Genomic DNA, 16,780 nt, shown 5'->3' with positions numbered 1-16,780 from the left:
AGCTGTTTTGAGGAGTCACTGAGATAATCAGTACATGGTGACTAGTCGTGATAACAAACCTCGAGTAAGGACCAGGCAGCTAGAGGGGTTAGCGGCAGCAGACGGGGCGGGGGCACAGCGTGTGCTGTCAGTGCCCTGTCCGCGTGTCCTGGGGGTCCCGTGTCACTCCAGGATCCCCGTCAGCACCTGTCCCCGGCTGCTGCAACCTGTCCCCAGCTGAGGTCAGGGAAGTGCCTGGGAAGTGGCTTCCCTCAGTCTCCGTGTACCATGTGCTAACTTTTCCAGTTGTGCCTGACTCTTTGCGATCCCATGGCCTGTAGCCCGCCAGGTTCCTCTGTGGCATTCTCCAGGCAAGAATACTGGAGTGGGTTGCCATGCCCTCCTCTAGGGGATCTTCCAGACTCAAGGATGGAACCCGTGTCTCTTGTGTCTCCTACACTGGAAGGCAGGTTCTTTACCACCTGGGAAGCCCCTCAGTCCCTGTGGGCAGCCCCTAACCCCCAGCTGTGGTGAGGGCTACAAACACCTCCGTCTCCCAAGCTCCCTGCACTCTGGGCCACTCCCCTCCCACCTCCTGTGGCCTCTTGCTTGACCTCCCATCCCCGCTAGCTAGCTCGGCCTGTCTCTCTTCTCAATTTCCCTCCCCCACTCCTGGGAAGATCGCGAAGAATTCCACTTTCACACAGATCCTTGTTGCGGGGCCTGCATCTGGGGAAGCAGGGTGCAGTAAACACCCAAGTGCCAGGTAAACATTAGGAGGTGTCCCCTGCACTGTGGGAGCCAGTCTTTCTGAAGAGCCTCCCTCTGGCCCAAGGGGGTCCTCCGGAGTTCCTAAGGATTAGTCCCAGTAGCTTTCTGACTCTGCGGAGATCTCTGCTCCCTCTATTTGAGCTCGGCAAAGGCCAGGGCCGTGGGAAGCGTGCCTGTAGCTCTTAACCCTCAGTTTGGGAAACCGTCTGAGCTGCTGACTTCAGGAGTATCTGTGTCCACCCCCAGGGCCTGCACAGGGTGCCAAAAGATGGCTAAAATTCATATTTGATTATTGCCACATTTCTCTCCTGGGAACTCCAAATGGGTAAGCTGAAGTTAGATCTTGTTTTTTTTTTTTTTAATGTTTATTTAATTTATTTGGGTGAACCAGGTCTTAGCTGAGGCCCACAGGATCATCTGTCTTCACTGTGGCACGCAGGGTCTTTAGTTGTGGTATGTGGGATCTAGTTCAACAGATGGAACCCAGGGATGGAACCCAGGCCCCCTTGCATGGGGAGCACTGAACCTTAGCCACTGGACCACCAGGGAAGTCCTGCTGAAGTTAAATATCCTTATTGTCCCTCTGCTCACATCCCATCAGAGGAGAAACAGCAGACCTACATGCAGTGCTGGCAGGGGCGGATCCAGATGCTGGTCTGGATTATTTTTCTGGACGTTGTGATGTTTGTGATATTTGCTAGCTTCTTAACACTTTGTGACTTGTGATTTTTTTTTCTTAGTCTCAGTAAATATTCTCCTTCGTACCTAACTTGTTATTGTTTTTCTTAAAGTGGGCTCCTCAAATTTTACAAGCTGCAGACAAGAGAAAATCTCAATGCACTCTGACCATCTGTCGCGTGGAAGAATGTCTCCCAGACAGGCTCCTGGCCCCGTCCACATCAACCCTTGTTCCTCCACCTGCACACTTCTGGGGCCAGATGTGATAAGGTTCTGCCCCTGCACCTGTCACTGCGTCAGGTGAGTCCTCACAGTGCATGATTGGAATATTCTAGAAAAGCCATTTCTTTCTTCTATTTGGTCACACCGAGCGGCAGGCAGTATCTTAGTTCCTTGACCAAGGATCAAATTTGTGCCCCCTGCAGAGTCTTAACCACTGGTCTGCAGGACAAGCTCCCCAAGAAAGCCATTTCCAACCAAACTGGCTGGCAATAAATACATTATGCGACATAAATGCATTACACATGACCCAAATGGATATTTTCCCAGCATAACCAATGAGTATATGCAAGTGAACCCAACTGGATGTATTCCCAACTCAAATTCCCTTAGTCACACCTCCAAATGCCACAGCCACATCCCCTCACCTGACGTGAAGGGAGGTGTGACAGATGAGAAAACTGGGGTCGAGACAATGGTCTAAACCTACTACAGTATAAAAACCTTATTTTCCAAGTGTTATAAAATTTATGACCTTGAAAAATTACATAATCTTGGAAGGGACTCATAAGTGAGAGGCCCTAAGTATAAGCCTCGTTAGCTTCTCAGGACATCTGGCCTTGGTGGCCAGACTCTTGTAACACTGTAAGGTCTGTGGGTTTCAGCCCCACCCCGAGTGTGTGTGTGTGTGTAAGGAGCTTCGCTTGCTGTTGTTCTGGGCTCTCCTTTCTTTGCTGCCTCTCAACGCCAAATCTGCCAGGCAAGGTTGAGGCCTGTGGTCAGGGCTCACAGTGAATTTGACCCCTGAGTTTGGACTTCTTAGCAGGAGACATCAATATTAGTAAGTCCACTTACTCCTCCTCTTTTGCATTTTCTTCGTTTCATTTACCTCCGTTTTTTTAAATTAATCTTTACTGGAGTACAGTTGTTTTACAATGTGGTGTTAGTTTCTGTTGAACAGCAAAATGAATCAGCTATATACCGCCTTCTTTTTTTAAACCAAAGCTTCTTCTGAAAAAAATTCCACGCTTGGTTTTGCTGGCTAGAAAGACCAAGGGACTTAGGCATCCCCAGGCTAGGCCCCAAGAGGACTACCACCCTTCTCGTCCCACTCAGCGTCCCTGTCCTTCAAACCCGCCCGTGTCAGGGAATGTGAGGCTTCGTGAAAATTTGTGAAAAGCACTAGCACAGCCTGACACATATTCAGCGAGGCATCAACATCATCATTATTATTAACAATGGTAAACAGAGCTCCACAGCTATCTTTGGCTTTATTATAGATTTGAATTTGGAAGATCTGGGTTCAAATTCTGACCTTGCCACTTCTACTCTGGATAAACTGCTCAATCTCTCTTAACTTGAAAAGATAGGTTCTAACAAGCACACGGTGCACCCCACAGAGGGAATGTGAACCTCAAATGAGATAAAGGCTGTGAACACTATTTTGTGAATCACAGAACCTGCTACAAATGCTGGCACTGCCATTCCGCCTTCCAGCCTCTCGCTCTCAGGGGGCTTTGGCGCTGGTTGAACCCCTTGCCTGCACCACACCTGCCCCTTAGGATGACCTCACCCCTGCCACTGGCCTAGCAGGGTGAGCCGAGCCTGGTCAGACCCCAGTTACCACGGCTGCAGAGCCACTGTCCTCGGGCCTCCAGCCTGGTCAGGTGGGCCTCCTCAGACAGCTCAGCAGCTGGCAGAGGCCTGAGGCCTGTCATAAGCAAAACGGAGGCCTACCAGGGCGAGCTGGATTTCAGTGAGGCCCTGAACTCTCCAGTCAAGCAATGGGCCTGGCGCCCACCCCGGGGCTTTGGAGTTTAATGGGACTCCTGGTCCTCGGGCGGTGGCCAGCTCCTGCCCTGATGTAGCTCCTCTTCTACTCCCCGCTAGGGGCCGGGAGCCCGGGCAACTCCCGGAGGAAACTCCTGCAGCTGGTTTGGGTCTGGAGGTGGAAGAATACCACCTGTCCTGCAGGCAGAGGTGGAGAGTGAAGGTTCCAAGGGCAGCAGAAGCCTGAGAGGGCCCAGAACTGGGGGGAAGCGGAGCACTGGCTGGAGAAGACCTGCCAGACAGGCTCTCTGTGGCCCCAGAAGTCAGAGGCCCGCACACTCTGTCTCTGGTTTGCAGGATGAACAGAACACTCTGGATTTGACTGTCCTGCTCCCAAACTCCACTTTCATTGACCTTGTGTGATTTAAGGTGTCAGGGTCTGCTTGACAACTTAGACTCATCACTGGACATGTACCCTTGGTGAGTCGTTTTTCTGTGCCTCAGTTTCCTCATCTCTAAAATGGGAATGGTAATTGGCTTTACCTTATAGACTGAGGTGAAGATTAAATGAGTTAATACCGGCAGTGCTTAGGCATAGCAGGCAGGGCTAGGCATAGTGTTAGATGCTGGCTATTATTATTTTTTTAATAAGTTTTGAGATCACTCCCCTAGACGCCCCAGCGTTTTCTCTTGGGGTGTTTCTGTCCCTTAAAATGGATTGGGATTTCAGGGCAAATACCGGAGAAACTGAAATCCCTTCTAGTGTGATTCCGAGGCTGCTGGGGCTGGCTGCTAGCACTGGCTCATTTCTCCTCTTCTGCCACCTCCAGTCCTAAGCTGCTGGTTCCACTGCTCTGGTTCCCCGCCTGTCATCCATGCTGCTAGCTGAAGTATTTAATACCTCGTTAGCACCTTCCCACGGCTCATTGTGGGCACTAATCACTTGTTCCTTCTGGAGTGACTCTGAGCTACCTTTGAAAACTGTCCATGTGATGCCTGGAGACTTCCCCAGCTGATCCTCATTCCTGCCCTGGGTTGCTCCATCTATCCCGAGAGGAAGACAACTAACTGGTTAGATTTTGGTGATACATAGGCACATTAAACAAACAAAAAAAAAGTCAGACCCTTCTGCGGCACCTGAAGCAAAACCGTTCAGCAGCTTTCCCCAGAGTTCTCCTTTTCTGCCCCGCCCCACACCTGCAGACCTGCCCCCTCGGCCCCGCCACCCACAGTTTGGTACAGGAATGGCGAGAAGGCAAGGGCCCAAATCTGAAGCAGATGTCTGGGACTAGGAGCGAGGCTGGGGTGGAGACAATAGGAAGGATGTGGACCCCGCTAGAACTGCTTGTTGCCCTGACCTACTGCCAAGGCTGAGAAAAATAGAACGACTGTTCCTGGTTAAATACCCAGCGTCTATTGGTGCCAGACTTTCCTGGGCCTCAATCCTCAGTCTCTGGCTTTGCTTCCAGAGTTCTCCATAACCTTGTGCCAACCACTCTCTTGGCCCCCTTTTCCCACCACACCAAGCCCCTGAGCCCAGTCTGACCCCCCAAAAGTCAGGACTGGAGTTTGGCTTTATTTTTATTTTTTCATCTTCTCATGATGAGAGAAAATGTTGGATGACATTTTTTGGAGCCCAAACTCAAGATACGATCTGACAAGTTTCATGCTGCTTCCAGGTGTGAGAGGCTGTCTGGAAGACACAGTTTGGATGCTAAAACAATAGAACTTTCAAGGTGGAGGGGGATCTCAGTCGGAATTGTTGAAACCAGGCCTTCACGGAGCAGGCAACTGCAGGGCTGCAGCATCCACACCCAGTCTGGCATCTCCAAGAGAGGCGCGTTATCCCGCCAAGATCCAGCAACATTTGTCTACCTTGACTGGGATAGCGAGTGTCAGACCTGGAGGGGAACATCTGAGGGTCTTTCCGCAGCTTTGACTTGTTGAGGAGATGTGGGTTGGCATCATCACGACAAGGATGTTGTGTCAGGGAAATCCCTCTGGGGAAAGGAGCTGAAATTTTTCCTCAAGGCAATGGCCCATCTAGCTGTGATCCAGCCCAGAAGCCTGGGGGATCCACTTTAAGAGCTGCCCAAACCCCAGAAAGAACTAAGCATCAGCTGCAGCTCCCTACAAAGAGATGACCAAGGACTCCAATGTCCTGGGTTTGATAAGCATCAAGGGAAATTGGAGTGAAGCCATGTTTCCATCTGTTGTGGCCATAGCCAACTCCATGGCTACTCGTGAAGCCTCTGGGTTCCTGGAAAATAACAACTGTCTTTCCTCTGCCACCCCCTAGTTATTCTGACCACAGCAGGAACCCTTTGATTGCTGTTAGTGTTGGAGATACATCCTTCTTCCCATTCACTCAAGATTTTAATTTCATTCACCGATCTGCAGGCCAGCCCTGGGCTGCCAAAATCAACACCTCAGGTCTGCTTTGTCTGGGAGAGTAAGTTAAAGGGGAAGCTGGTCCCAAGATGACGGACTTCCCTTTCCCCGCCTTTCCCTGGATCTGCTCAGGTGCGATGGCTTGTTTATGGCACAATGAGGGGCTTGCTCCTTGGCTCACAGTTTGGAATCCATGTTGCCAGGATTCTTGCTTTTTTGAAAATCAACAGGGAGATGAACTCCCCTCCCTACCCATACCCAACAAATTTCACTTACAGCTGTTACTCGACACTTAAAGTAAGACCTCCAAATGCATAAGCAGAAATATCCCCCCTCCCCACTTAAATTAAACAGGAATGACAGAAACTATGGGAGTGGGTGGTGATGGTTTGGGGCACGTAAGCCTTGAGGGATAGAAACTCTCAGGAAAACGAATTGTTTATATGTCTGTCTCCCCTCCGAGACTGTGAGCTGTTCAGAAGCAATGCTCGCATTCTGTTGTGTGTGCCCCTAGCTCCCTGCCCAGTGCCTGATCCACAGACGTTTACTGAGATGCAGAGATGCAAAGCTGTAAAATGCAGGGAAAAGCAAAGCTGTAAAACCAGGGAAGGAACAGAAACATCAGCTTTGTTTTTGATCGTGGCGGCAAGGGAGGCACATTTAAAGGAAATGAAGTGACAACTTAAGAGTAGAATTAGACCCAGGATTTATGAGAACTAGCACAAAATGATGACACACATCATCTTCCTCTCACACAACAACACAGCATTTTGTCTTCAACATAGCATAAAAACCATCAAAGGATCTCCAGCTGGCTTGCAGATACTGCTATCCCTGACTCTGTCCCAAGACATTCTTCTATGGGCAAATAGAAGAATGTCTTGGCAACTCTTTGGAGTGGGAGTTCTGAGTAGAGAGCGAGCATTGATTGTGGTTCCATCAAAAGATGAGAAGATTCAGAAACTTCTCTGTGTGCAAATCCATAATGCAGATGAAGTGGCAGTGGTTGAAACAGTGACCTCACCCTAGAGGTACAGGACCCCTCACCCTGCAGAAGATACTATGCTTATAGTCCCAATAGAATCAGTCTTATTTGAGGTGTGTGTCTCCCTTTAACTCTGGCATTCTTGAAAATGTTTGCTTCCTCAGCAAGATAACCACCAGAGATTTGGCCTTTGCTGAACAGTGCTGTGTTTCATGTAAGGGGAGTTTAGAGACAAAAGATTTAAATGAGTCTTTTTTTGCAGACTTTGTTACCAAGAGATAAACATCAGGGTATTGTACACCATGTCTGACCTCATTCTAACATTTCATTTGCGTGCAATCGATGGATTTTCATCCAAAGTGGGGATATTAAGATTTGAGGCTTTTCTTCTTCAGTTATAGCCTCGTGAGTGTCATGTACACTTTATGCAAGATTCATTTAAACTTGGAAGTCAATTCACTCAAGTCATTAGTTGGTATTCTATGGAATTTTCAAACACAAAAGATTTTAAAGCTACTGCCAATAGCTGAATCTCTTAGAAGTTCTGCTGAATCAATAGGGCCTTCTCCTCAGAAATCCCAAATCCTCAGACTGACAAGTAAACAAAGTGCTCATCTGTCACACAGTGTCACCAAGTGTATGTGAGAAGGGATCAGGAACACAGGTGGCCCAGGTGCCTGGGTTGTTTCTCAGTCTGAGCTAACCTTAGTGTAAGCTCGACACAAACCAGCCACGTGGAAAGAGTTTGGGCTTTGATGTGAAAGACCCATGTTCAAATACCACTCTGCCACTTACTAAGGAACGCTGGCAGCTGCTTGTCTTCTCTGAGCCTGAACTGCTTCACGTAGAGTGGAGAAAACAACTTACCTTGCAGGGTCATCGTCAACATGAGACAAGATATGTTAAAGCTCCGGGTGTCAGGGAAGAGCTAAAAATATGGATGCTGCCTTCATGATTCAGTCATCAGAGAGTTAAAGAAAGCCAAAGGGATTAGGTTGCCTACCACAGAATGTGGTTTGAGATGCAGGCCCCTCAGATACTTCCTCTGGCCTTTGGAGGTTAATTTGAAGGAGAGAGAGGAGGTCTGTTGTGACCCGGGGTCTTCGTCCCTGAATGCTCATTTTCTTTGGCCTGCCTGGACATGGCAAGGTTGGGAAAAGAACCCCACCCCATACCAGTCATCCACTTTAGCATCCCCTGCTGCCCCCAGATCCATATCATCTCCTACTCTGGCAATTACAAGGGCCCTGAGCTATAATCAAATCTGAAGAATTGATGCTTTTGAACTGTGGTCTTGGAGAAGACTCTTGACAGTCCCTTGGATGGCAAGGAGATTCAACCAGTCAATCCTAAAGGAAATCAATCCTGAATATTGATTGGAAGGACTGATGCTGAAGCTAAACTCCAATACTTTGGTCACCTGATGCGAAGAACTGACTCAATGGAAAAGACTCTGATGCTGGGAAAGTTTGAAGGCAGAAGGAAAAGGGGACGATGGAGAATGAGATGGTTGGATGGCATCACCAACTCAATGGACATGAGTTTGAGCAAGCTCCAGGAGTTGGTGATGGACAGGGAAGCCTGGCATGCTGCAGTCCATGGGGTCGCAAAGAGTCAGACGTGACTGAGCAACTGAACTGAGCTATAATCAATATGGTTATCACACACACCTATGTAGGAAAACTTTTTTGCAAGGGCTCCAAGTTATTAGCCAATTTCCTTTAGTTAACAGCATCATTTTGCAGGTCAGAAAACTAATGTTAAAAGATTGTCTTGCCCAAAGTTGAACCATGAGAGTTAAAATCAATTCATGGCTCTCTATTCTTTTGAGGGCTCCATTCTGCACACTTGATGCAAAAGGATTCATGGGCATCTTTGAGAAAAGGCCAAATGACAGGAGAGGCCTCGCCCACAGGGGAGGCTGGAGGCCCAGGAGTGCTGGAGTCAGAAACATAGGATACAAGTAGGTTCCCAGCGTCAGGAAGAGCCACTTGGTCCAGGATACAAAAACATTTAGAAAAGAGATTTGTATCTTTGCCTAGCTCCTTGAGTAGTCCAAGACTGACTTCTTCCTAGGATCACCCCTAAGAAATGAATTCCCAAGATCTTGCTCACTCAGAGAGTTGCCTAGTTGGCCAGCCGAACATAGTTTAAGGCATTCACGGCCATCAAAGACCACAAAGGCCATACCAGCCTGCTAATTGGGGACTCCAAGAAGTAGCAACTACATACACTGACTTCATCCTGAATAAATTATCCAATTTAGAATATCTGGGGGAACCTTTGCAGAGGCTTGATGGTCTCTGAAATGGTCAAATTTCTGGAAATTTGGATGGTCAAATATCTAGAAACGGTCAGTTTTCATTCCAATCCCAAAGAAAGGCAATGCCAAAGAATGCTCAAACTACCGGACAATTGCACTCATCTCACATGCTAGCAAAGTAATGCTCAAAACTCTCCAAGCCAGGCTTCAACAGTACATGAACCATGAATTTCCAGATGTTCAAGCTGGATTTAGAAAAGGCAGAGAAACCAGAGATCAAATTGCCAACATCCGCTGGATCATCGAAAAAGCAAGAGAGTTCCAGAAAAACATCTATTTCTGCTTTACTGACTATGCCAAAACCTTTGACTGTGTGGATCACAACAAGCTGTGGAAAATTCTTCATGAGGTAGGAATACCAGACCATCTGACCTGATTCCTGAGAAATCTGTATGGAGGTTAAGAACCAACAGTTAGAACTGGGCATGGAACAACAGACTGGTTCCAAATCGGGAAAGAAATATGTGAAGGATAACTTATATGCAGAATACATCATGAGAAATGCTGGGCTGGAGGAAGCACAAGCTGGATTAAAATTGCTGGGAGACATATCAATAACCTTAGATATACAGATGATACCACTCTTATGGCAGAAAGCGAAGAACCAAAGAACCTCTTGATGAAAGTGAAAGAGGAGAGTAAAAAAGTTGGCTTAAAACTCAGCATTCAGAAAACGAAGATCATGGCATCTGGTCCCATCACTTCACAGCAAGTAGATGGGGAAACAATGGAAACAGTGACAGACTTGATTTTGGGGGGCTCCAAAATCACTGCAGATGGTGACTGCAGCCATGAAATTAAAAGACATTTGTTCCTTGGAAGTAAAGTTATGACCAACCTAGACAGCATATTCAAAAGCAGAGACATTACTTTGCCAACAAAGATCCGTCTAGTCAAAGCTATGGTTTTTCCAGTTGTCATGTATGGATGTGAGAGTTGGACTATAAAGAAAGCTGAGTGCTGAAGAATTGATGCATCATATCTGGAAATTTGGATGGCCAGATGGAATGAAAATGGGTCTTTTCCAGATGTCTTTTCCAATACTTTGGCCACCTGATGTGAAGAACTGACTCATTTGAAAAGACCCTGATGCTGGGAAAGATTGAAGGCAGGAGAAGGGGACAGAGGATGAGATGGTTGGATGGCATCATCGACTCAATGGACATAAGTTGAGTAAACTCTAAGAGTTGGTGATGGACAGGGAAGCCTGGCATGCTGCAGTCCATGGGGTCCTCAAAGAGTCGGACACAACTGAGCGACTGAACTGAACTGATAGTCTTTGAATACGACTGATTCATCAGATTCAGCATTAGGAATCTGAACTAGATTCTCATGGGGCAATGACGGTTTCAGATGACTTTTGAAACGAACTGTGGAGAAACTGACCTTAGTTAGCATCTTATCAAGAGACCACATGGACTCATTTCCCACCCTCCTCTCCACTGTGATTTTTGGGACAGGCTCATTGAAAAGGGAATTGGTGAAAAAAGTATCCTAAAAGTCAGGAAAACAGTTACCTCCAGAAGGGTTAGGTAATTGCTCTGCAGTGCTGTAATACACTTTCTTTCTTTCTTTCCTGGATGATGGTTGCATATGCACTTCCCTTATAATTATTTGTTAAAGTGTATATGCTGCATGCCTTTTTGGTATATATGTTCACCTCCAAATAAAAGAGGAATTATTTAAATGAAAGTATATTACAGGATACCTGGAGCTGGTCTGTTATGCTTGAGGGTCTAAGTGAAATCAAAGCAGAGGTAAGGAGCCCTCTGGTCAAGCCACCTGCTGGAGAACCTCCACTGTTTAAGAGAAGTGTGGCTGGGCAGAGGTCTCAGAGCTTGAGCTGCTGTGGCTCAGAGGTAACACCATGAGAAGCTGAAGGCAGCATTTTATTGTGTTAATTCAAGAACAATTCTACCAGCCTCTTGAGTCTTATGAATAACTTCACGAAGGGATGAAATCACTCAGTGATGAATGTTCATAGTGACCCAGTCAAAACCATAAGAGCAGCAAGTGTAAAAGATTTAAGACTGTTAAATAACCTGAAAGTGTAAAGCTAGAGGGAGAGAATTTTGTTTTGTGTGTTTAACACATCTCATACCACTCAGGAGAGCTTGATGAGGTGGGAGTGGATTGAATGCACTCTAAAGGAGTAATTTTCAAGTTAAGATTCCAATTCGCTGAGTCTGGGAGGTGGGAGCAGAAGAGAAAAAAAAAATCTGTATTTTTAAAAACAATTACAGGGGAATTCCCTAGCAGTCCAGTGGTTAAGCCTTGGTGCTTTCACTGCTGGGTCTTGGGTTCAATCCCTGCTTGAGTAGTTGCAAGGTATGCGGAGTGGCCAAAAAGACAAAACAAGCAAAACACGACAAAAGCACAACAAAACACAATTACAAAGGGGAATTTGTTTTGATTTTCCAGAATGGGAACCAATGTCAAAGACAACAAACTCATTTCTGCAAGAAAGCCAGGGTCCCTAACACTTCTCCTGTAAGGCCTATATCAGAGGTCTGGTTTTCTCTGCCAAGCTTATCTATGGTTGGAAAAAGAATTCATCCCACCTGCTACCCCAAAATTTTTGAGGAGCAGGTTTTATGGGTTTTTTCCCCATACTCAAAGCACTTGTGGGAGAGTCAAGAGTTGAGAGGACATTGAGAAATACATGTGCCATATGCAAATAAGACCACCCAGCAAAGTGTTCTTCCCTCTGGATAGCAACTATCTTATTTTCTTGTACTTTTTTTTTTTAATTTCCAAATTTTCTACACTGAGTTTCTTGTGTAGTAAAACAATAAGGAATTAACACTTAAAAGACTGATGAGAACAGACATCCTGTTTTTGCCAAACTGGTCTCTCCTTCTGGAGCTGAGTACAAGCACTTGTCCCAGCTGTTAGCTCTCTGTGCAAGGAGGCACCGAGGCCCTGCCGGGCACCACGGACAGCAGTCAGGGAAGGGTGAGAAGGCAAGCAGGTCTGGACCGGGCTAGGGCTCCGGGAGTCCATTCTACCTCAAGTTGACTGCTTCTGAAGGGTTACTGGGGAAATGCAAAAACATTTCTACATTTTTTCTTTTCCTTCCCCACCTCCAATTTAAGCCCTGAATCACCACATAAAGCAGTCACTTGCTTCTTAGTCCTTTTAAACATTCATTTATTCACTGTACAAAATATTTACACTACTGAGCAACTGTGTGGCCCTTTGGTCTGGCCTGACAAATTTGCAGCAGGGCTTGGTCTCTGCTGGAGTTCTAGAAACACACAACACTTTCCTTGGTGTTCACTTTGTGCCTGGTCTCCTTCACTAGCCAGGAGGTTAGCTGGCTGCCCAAGTACCTGGGCCACAAGGGCATAAATAAAAAGAACTGAGCAAAATAAACGTGAATAGGAAACACTTCCAGTAACAGGCACTCTTTCTTCTCTCCGACATGGTGTACCTCTCCCCACACCGGCTAATTCCAAAGCAGGATTAGAACAGAAGGTCAAAGGAAAGGGCAAAAGAGCAAAGATACTTTTGAATAGTTAGGAGAGACAGAGAGAGCGAGCACTGGAAGAATACAAAACCACAACAGTACCAAAGGGTTTTGTGAAACAAAGACCCTGGGGCTAAGGACCACCGCAGGCTGCAGCTGCGCCACCAGGGTACCCAGGATGCTCTGAAAAGTGCTATGACTAGAGCTCAGAAAGGACAGATCGAGCCAAGAAAATCAACTCACGCTCCAGCATCAGTCTCTGGAGGGGCAAGGCGGGGAGGGGACGGGGGACACAGGATTTGGAAGAGGAACAACGGCCAAAGACAGCAGAGCCAGCCCACGTGCCCCTAGCTGGAATCCCTCTCTGGGCCCAAAGGGCGGCATTGTGCTTCCCAGGGGGATGATGACACTTGCCTGTACGTATCCCACAGGGCAGCACCTTGTCCTGGTCCCTGAGGAGAGCAGTGACCGTGTGGCGTGGAGGACCCTGGGGCACAGAGGGCCCCAATGCTGGACCCTGGACCCCAAGGGTGAGTGAGGTCAGCACCCATGCCAAGGACAGATGACAACTGCGAAGGAGTGAGGTCAGGCAGGAATTATAGCAGCTCAGGAAGGCGTGTTCCTCACGATCCCTGGGAACAGGAGGGCTCAGACGTGCTTCCGGCAGGCCAAGGCATGGCCTCAAGTCCTGCCTCATCTCTGGACTCTTTGTACTTGCTGGTTTTGGCTATAAAGATGGCTTGTTAATATTCTCAGAGTCGAATGCCCCATTGGGAATGGTCGCTTGCAGCAAAGCCTTCTTAGAAACAGAAACTTCGGAAATCGATGAGATTCTGAGTCTTGAAAATGTCTTCATTCAAATCGTTAATGGAAAATGTTGTCGCCATCTTCCAAGAAACAGCTGCAGGCTCTCTTCAGTCACGCCACAGTGAACCTGGTTGTCTTCCTCCCTCCTGAGGTGCCCTTGCTGGTAACTGAGGGAGTGACAGGAAGTCACTGGGACAGCAAGGCGTTTATCATCTGACACAGCTCCTCGATGTGTGTCCCTTGTGTCCTGACCCTAAGGACCTCTGAGAAGCAATTAAATTACTGATCCCTTCTCCCTTGTCTTAGTGCTGCCAGGGAACACCAAGCAGAGAGAACCAGGGACCAGTGGCATGCTATTGAACTGTCCTAATTTCTTGCTCCAAAATTTTCTTCAGTGGAAACCTAAAGAACGCCCAGCTCTTAGCAGACAGCACAAGTTGGAGGTAAGGAGCCAGGGCCAGCCACATCTCAGTGTAAAGAACAAACTCAGGGACAAGCATCAGTAGTCTTCAAGCCAGTCACATGCCAAGAAATGCCCCACAACCCTAAAGGAGCATCGCCTTCAGCACTGGAAGCCGCAGCCCAGCTAAGCTTTCACATTCTTAGGTCTGTCTCACAGGTTTATTATACTCAAAAAGAAAAAAGCTTACTAGGGAGTTCTTCTTTATGAACGATATGATCATTTCCAGAAACGCTTGCATGGAAAAGCTCATTTTCCAGTTCTGACGCCAAAGAAAAAGGACCCTTCGGTGCTATCAGTAACCACGCGAGCTAGTCCCGTGCCTGCACCGGCCGTTGTGCAGACAGACAAAACTCAAGGCTGTCTGTCGCTGTGGGCCACCTCCCGTCTGTTCTTCTCCTGGCGAGCAGACGCAGTCACCTGTCCCCAAGAGGGACTCACAGACCCCGGGTCAAGGGGACACGGAGGGAACCCCTGCGGAGCGTTGGCAGAGGAGGCTGGGCGAGGCGAGGATCGCAGCGCTCCCAGAAAGGCCGAGCCTCCGTGTCGCCTCCCCCCAGCGGCTGGGGCAGCTCCCACCACTGAGCTCCTCTGAGAACCGAGGGCGAGCGCAGCGGGCCCCACCCTCCTCTGCGACTGAGCGAGCTGCTCAGGGTAGGGGCTTGCCAAAGGGGGCTCTTGGGGGTAAGGGAGGGGCCGAGGGAAGGACGAAGCTGGGGGGTGACCGACTCCTCCACACACTGCGGGGGTGCACGCCGCAGCTTCTGGCTGATGGTTCTGTGTCAGGGTCAGCGGTCGCGTCTGTGGCGCGCGCCGCCTGGAGGCTCCGGGAAGCCACGGGAGTCAAGCAGATGGCAGGGAGAGTGGTCAGAACATGCCGAAGCCCTCGCAGCCCTCACTGATGGCCAGCTGCAGCATCCTGTGCACCTCTTCGTAGGAGTCATACGTAGGGAGGCACAGCTGGTTGAAACTGCAAGGCCGAGGGGAGGGGAGTGATTAACTCACACGAGCAGACCATACCAGCGAGGGCTGCAAAGATAACCCTCTGTGACAGCCTGCACCGGGCTGTCAGATACCCACCACGTGTGTGCAGTTGGGAGCGTGCTGTGGGTCGGGGCCGCGATAATCTGGAAGGAGGGACAGAGGGCAGCAAAGCCTCCGGGTGGCAGCTGAGAGGAGCCTGTGGTGAACTGCAGTAGCCGAGCCAACTCTTCCTGCGTCAGACTGGAAACCACGGTCCAAAACCACCTCATGACCTGTGGGAAGAGCACGAGGCTGGGGTCACACCCAGGTGTTGCTGCGGATCTGATCCCTGGGGAAAGGAACGGATGCTCTGAAGTGGGAGGGGAGGCCCTGGTTATTTGCACGCAGCTAGAATCAACTTAAAAGGGAGTGATGCGGACACCCAGCCAGCAGGATGGTCCCTGACTGCTCGGTTCTCTCTCTCCGCCTTTTCAACATTATTGCCTCTGTGGATGCAGCATGAATAGCCCTTAAGGACGAGGGTTCCCATCTGTCTGGATGACCATCTGCCATTCCCTGCCATGTATTGCTTTTTCCCAGTTGACATGTCTGCTTCTCAGCTTTTTCCCTCTGAAACTTCTTCTGTATAATATGGTACAAATTCAACTGAAAGAATTTTGGCTCACTTACCTTTTCTCTGAAATGCCACGAGCCACCAATGACCACTGCGTGGGCTTTGAAGTCAGACACACTGATGTCCCCAGTCCCACACATCAGCAGCTGGAGAAGACAGTCAGGTGTTTACTGGGACAGTCAGAGGGGTGAAGTCCCATCATAAGGTCAAAATATGTTAACATGAAAAATGCGGAATACAGAAACATCAATAAAAAGATGCATGGTGAGGTCATAATCCAAGAATACTATTTTAGGAAAATCAATTATTAATAGGTCAATGGTTCCTAACCAGTGCAGTAAAACTCACAGAGCTTTAAAATATAGAGATAGATAGATGCCTGTGGCCTTACCCCAGACCTAGTGAATCAGAATCTCTAGGGACAGGTTACAAACGTTGAAAAAGTCTCCCAGGTGTTTCTGATGGGCACCCCTCATTAAGAGTTGCTGCTATATATATTGTTTTGATGAAACCAAGGTCAAAAAGGGAAGCAAGTGTTTACTGACTGCTCTGGATGTGGCCTGGGAATACCAGGGGGAAAGTGGGCCCTTCCCCTTCAATGAAGACCCCAGCCCCATTTACAAATTTGTTAGGTGGCCCTTCCTTTCCCCCAAATCCACCCTTTCTTTTATGGACTGAACTTTTACTACTGTCCCTTTAGCTCCACCTCTACTTGATCAGATAAATGAAAAAGAATGCCAAAAAATGAGAACATTAATGACATCAGAGCACTAAACTTCTTGTTGATGTCTTAATTTGGTTCAGGATCCAGCAAGTTACTTAGCAGACTGTGAGTACTCATCCAATAGCTGTAAAGGCAGTCCTAATCAAGAGACAAGAGAAGCCCAAATGAAGCCTGAGAAGCTTGGTTTCTTCAAAAAGAACTTGCTAACAAGTAACTAAGAGCAGGAAGGGGAGCAATCCTGAGAGGCTGCGCCTTCCTCCTACACACTTTACCAATTGTTAACAAACATTTTGCTTCAGGATAAAATCCACCAGTAGGTGTTTCTCAGCCCGGAAAATGCTGGCACTAGGTAACGGGTCTGCTGGAAACTTCAGGACTGCATTATTTGGATTTTATACCTAAAGGTACAAAATGTGCTGAAAAAGATGTTGATTCTTGTTCTCAAAGCCAGTTCAGTTAATAAGAATAAAAATGGTGCAAGACCACCTGAAACTCCTGTTTCCTTTTTTTGGGGGTAGAGGGGGAGGGGGCATACTTCACCGCCTCCATGTGGGATCTTAGATCCCCAACCAGGGATCATATCCATGCCGCCTGCCTTGGGAGCGTA

At 48.1% G+C, this 16,780-nt stretch overlaps 1 protein-coding gene and 1 long non-coding RNA gene across 5 annotated transcripts in view; one reads left to right on the top strand and one right to left on the bottom strand.

Annotated features, from left to right (window-relative positions):
* Nucleotides 1-804: 804 nt before the first annotated feature.
* On the top strand, nt 805-16,613 carry LOC138989380 (uncharacterized). 2 transcript variants are annotated; one of them, XR_011465593.1, is made up of 3 exons: nt 805-1,075; nt 1,542-1,728; nt 16,254-16,613. It is a non-coding gene; the product is annotated as an uncharacterized lncRNA (long non-coding RNA). The 2 variants fall into 2 exon arrangements; XR_011465592.1 differs by lacking the exon at nt 16,254-16,613 and adding an exon at nt 5,097-5,311 and having other exon boundaries at nt 806-1,075.
* Nucleotides 12,250-16,780, bottom strand: part of AREL1 (apoptosis resistant E3 ubiquitin protein ligase 1) — a 44,448-nt gene continuing 39,917 nt past the window's right edge. For all 3 annotated transcript variants that reach the window (XM_070377515.1, XM_070377516.1, XM_005900979.3), the window contains exons 18-20: nt 15,506-15,595; nt 14,933-15,108; nt 12,250-14,822 (exon numbers count right to left, since the gene is read on the bottom strand). In XM_070377515.1, the coding sequence (XP_070233616.1) occupies nt 14,720-14,822; nt 14,933-15,108; nt 15,506-15,595 (369 nt within the window). In that variant the 3' untranslated portion in view covers nt 12,250-14,719. The remainder of the gene's footprint in view (nt 14,823-14,932; nt 15,109-15,505; nt 15,596-16,780) is intronic.

The sequence above is a fragment of the Bos mutus genome, chromosome 10 (genome assembly GCF_027580195.1).
Source record: "Bos mutus isolate GX-2022 chromosome 10, NWIPB_WYAK_1.1, whole genome shotgun sequence".
Lineage (NCBI taxonomy): Eukaryota > Metazoa > Chordata > Mammalia > Artiodactyla > Bovidae > Bos > Bos mutus.
Note: the sequence above shows the minus strand (reverse complement) of the source record. Positions and strands in the feature narration are given on the sequence as shown.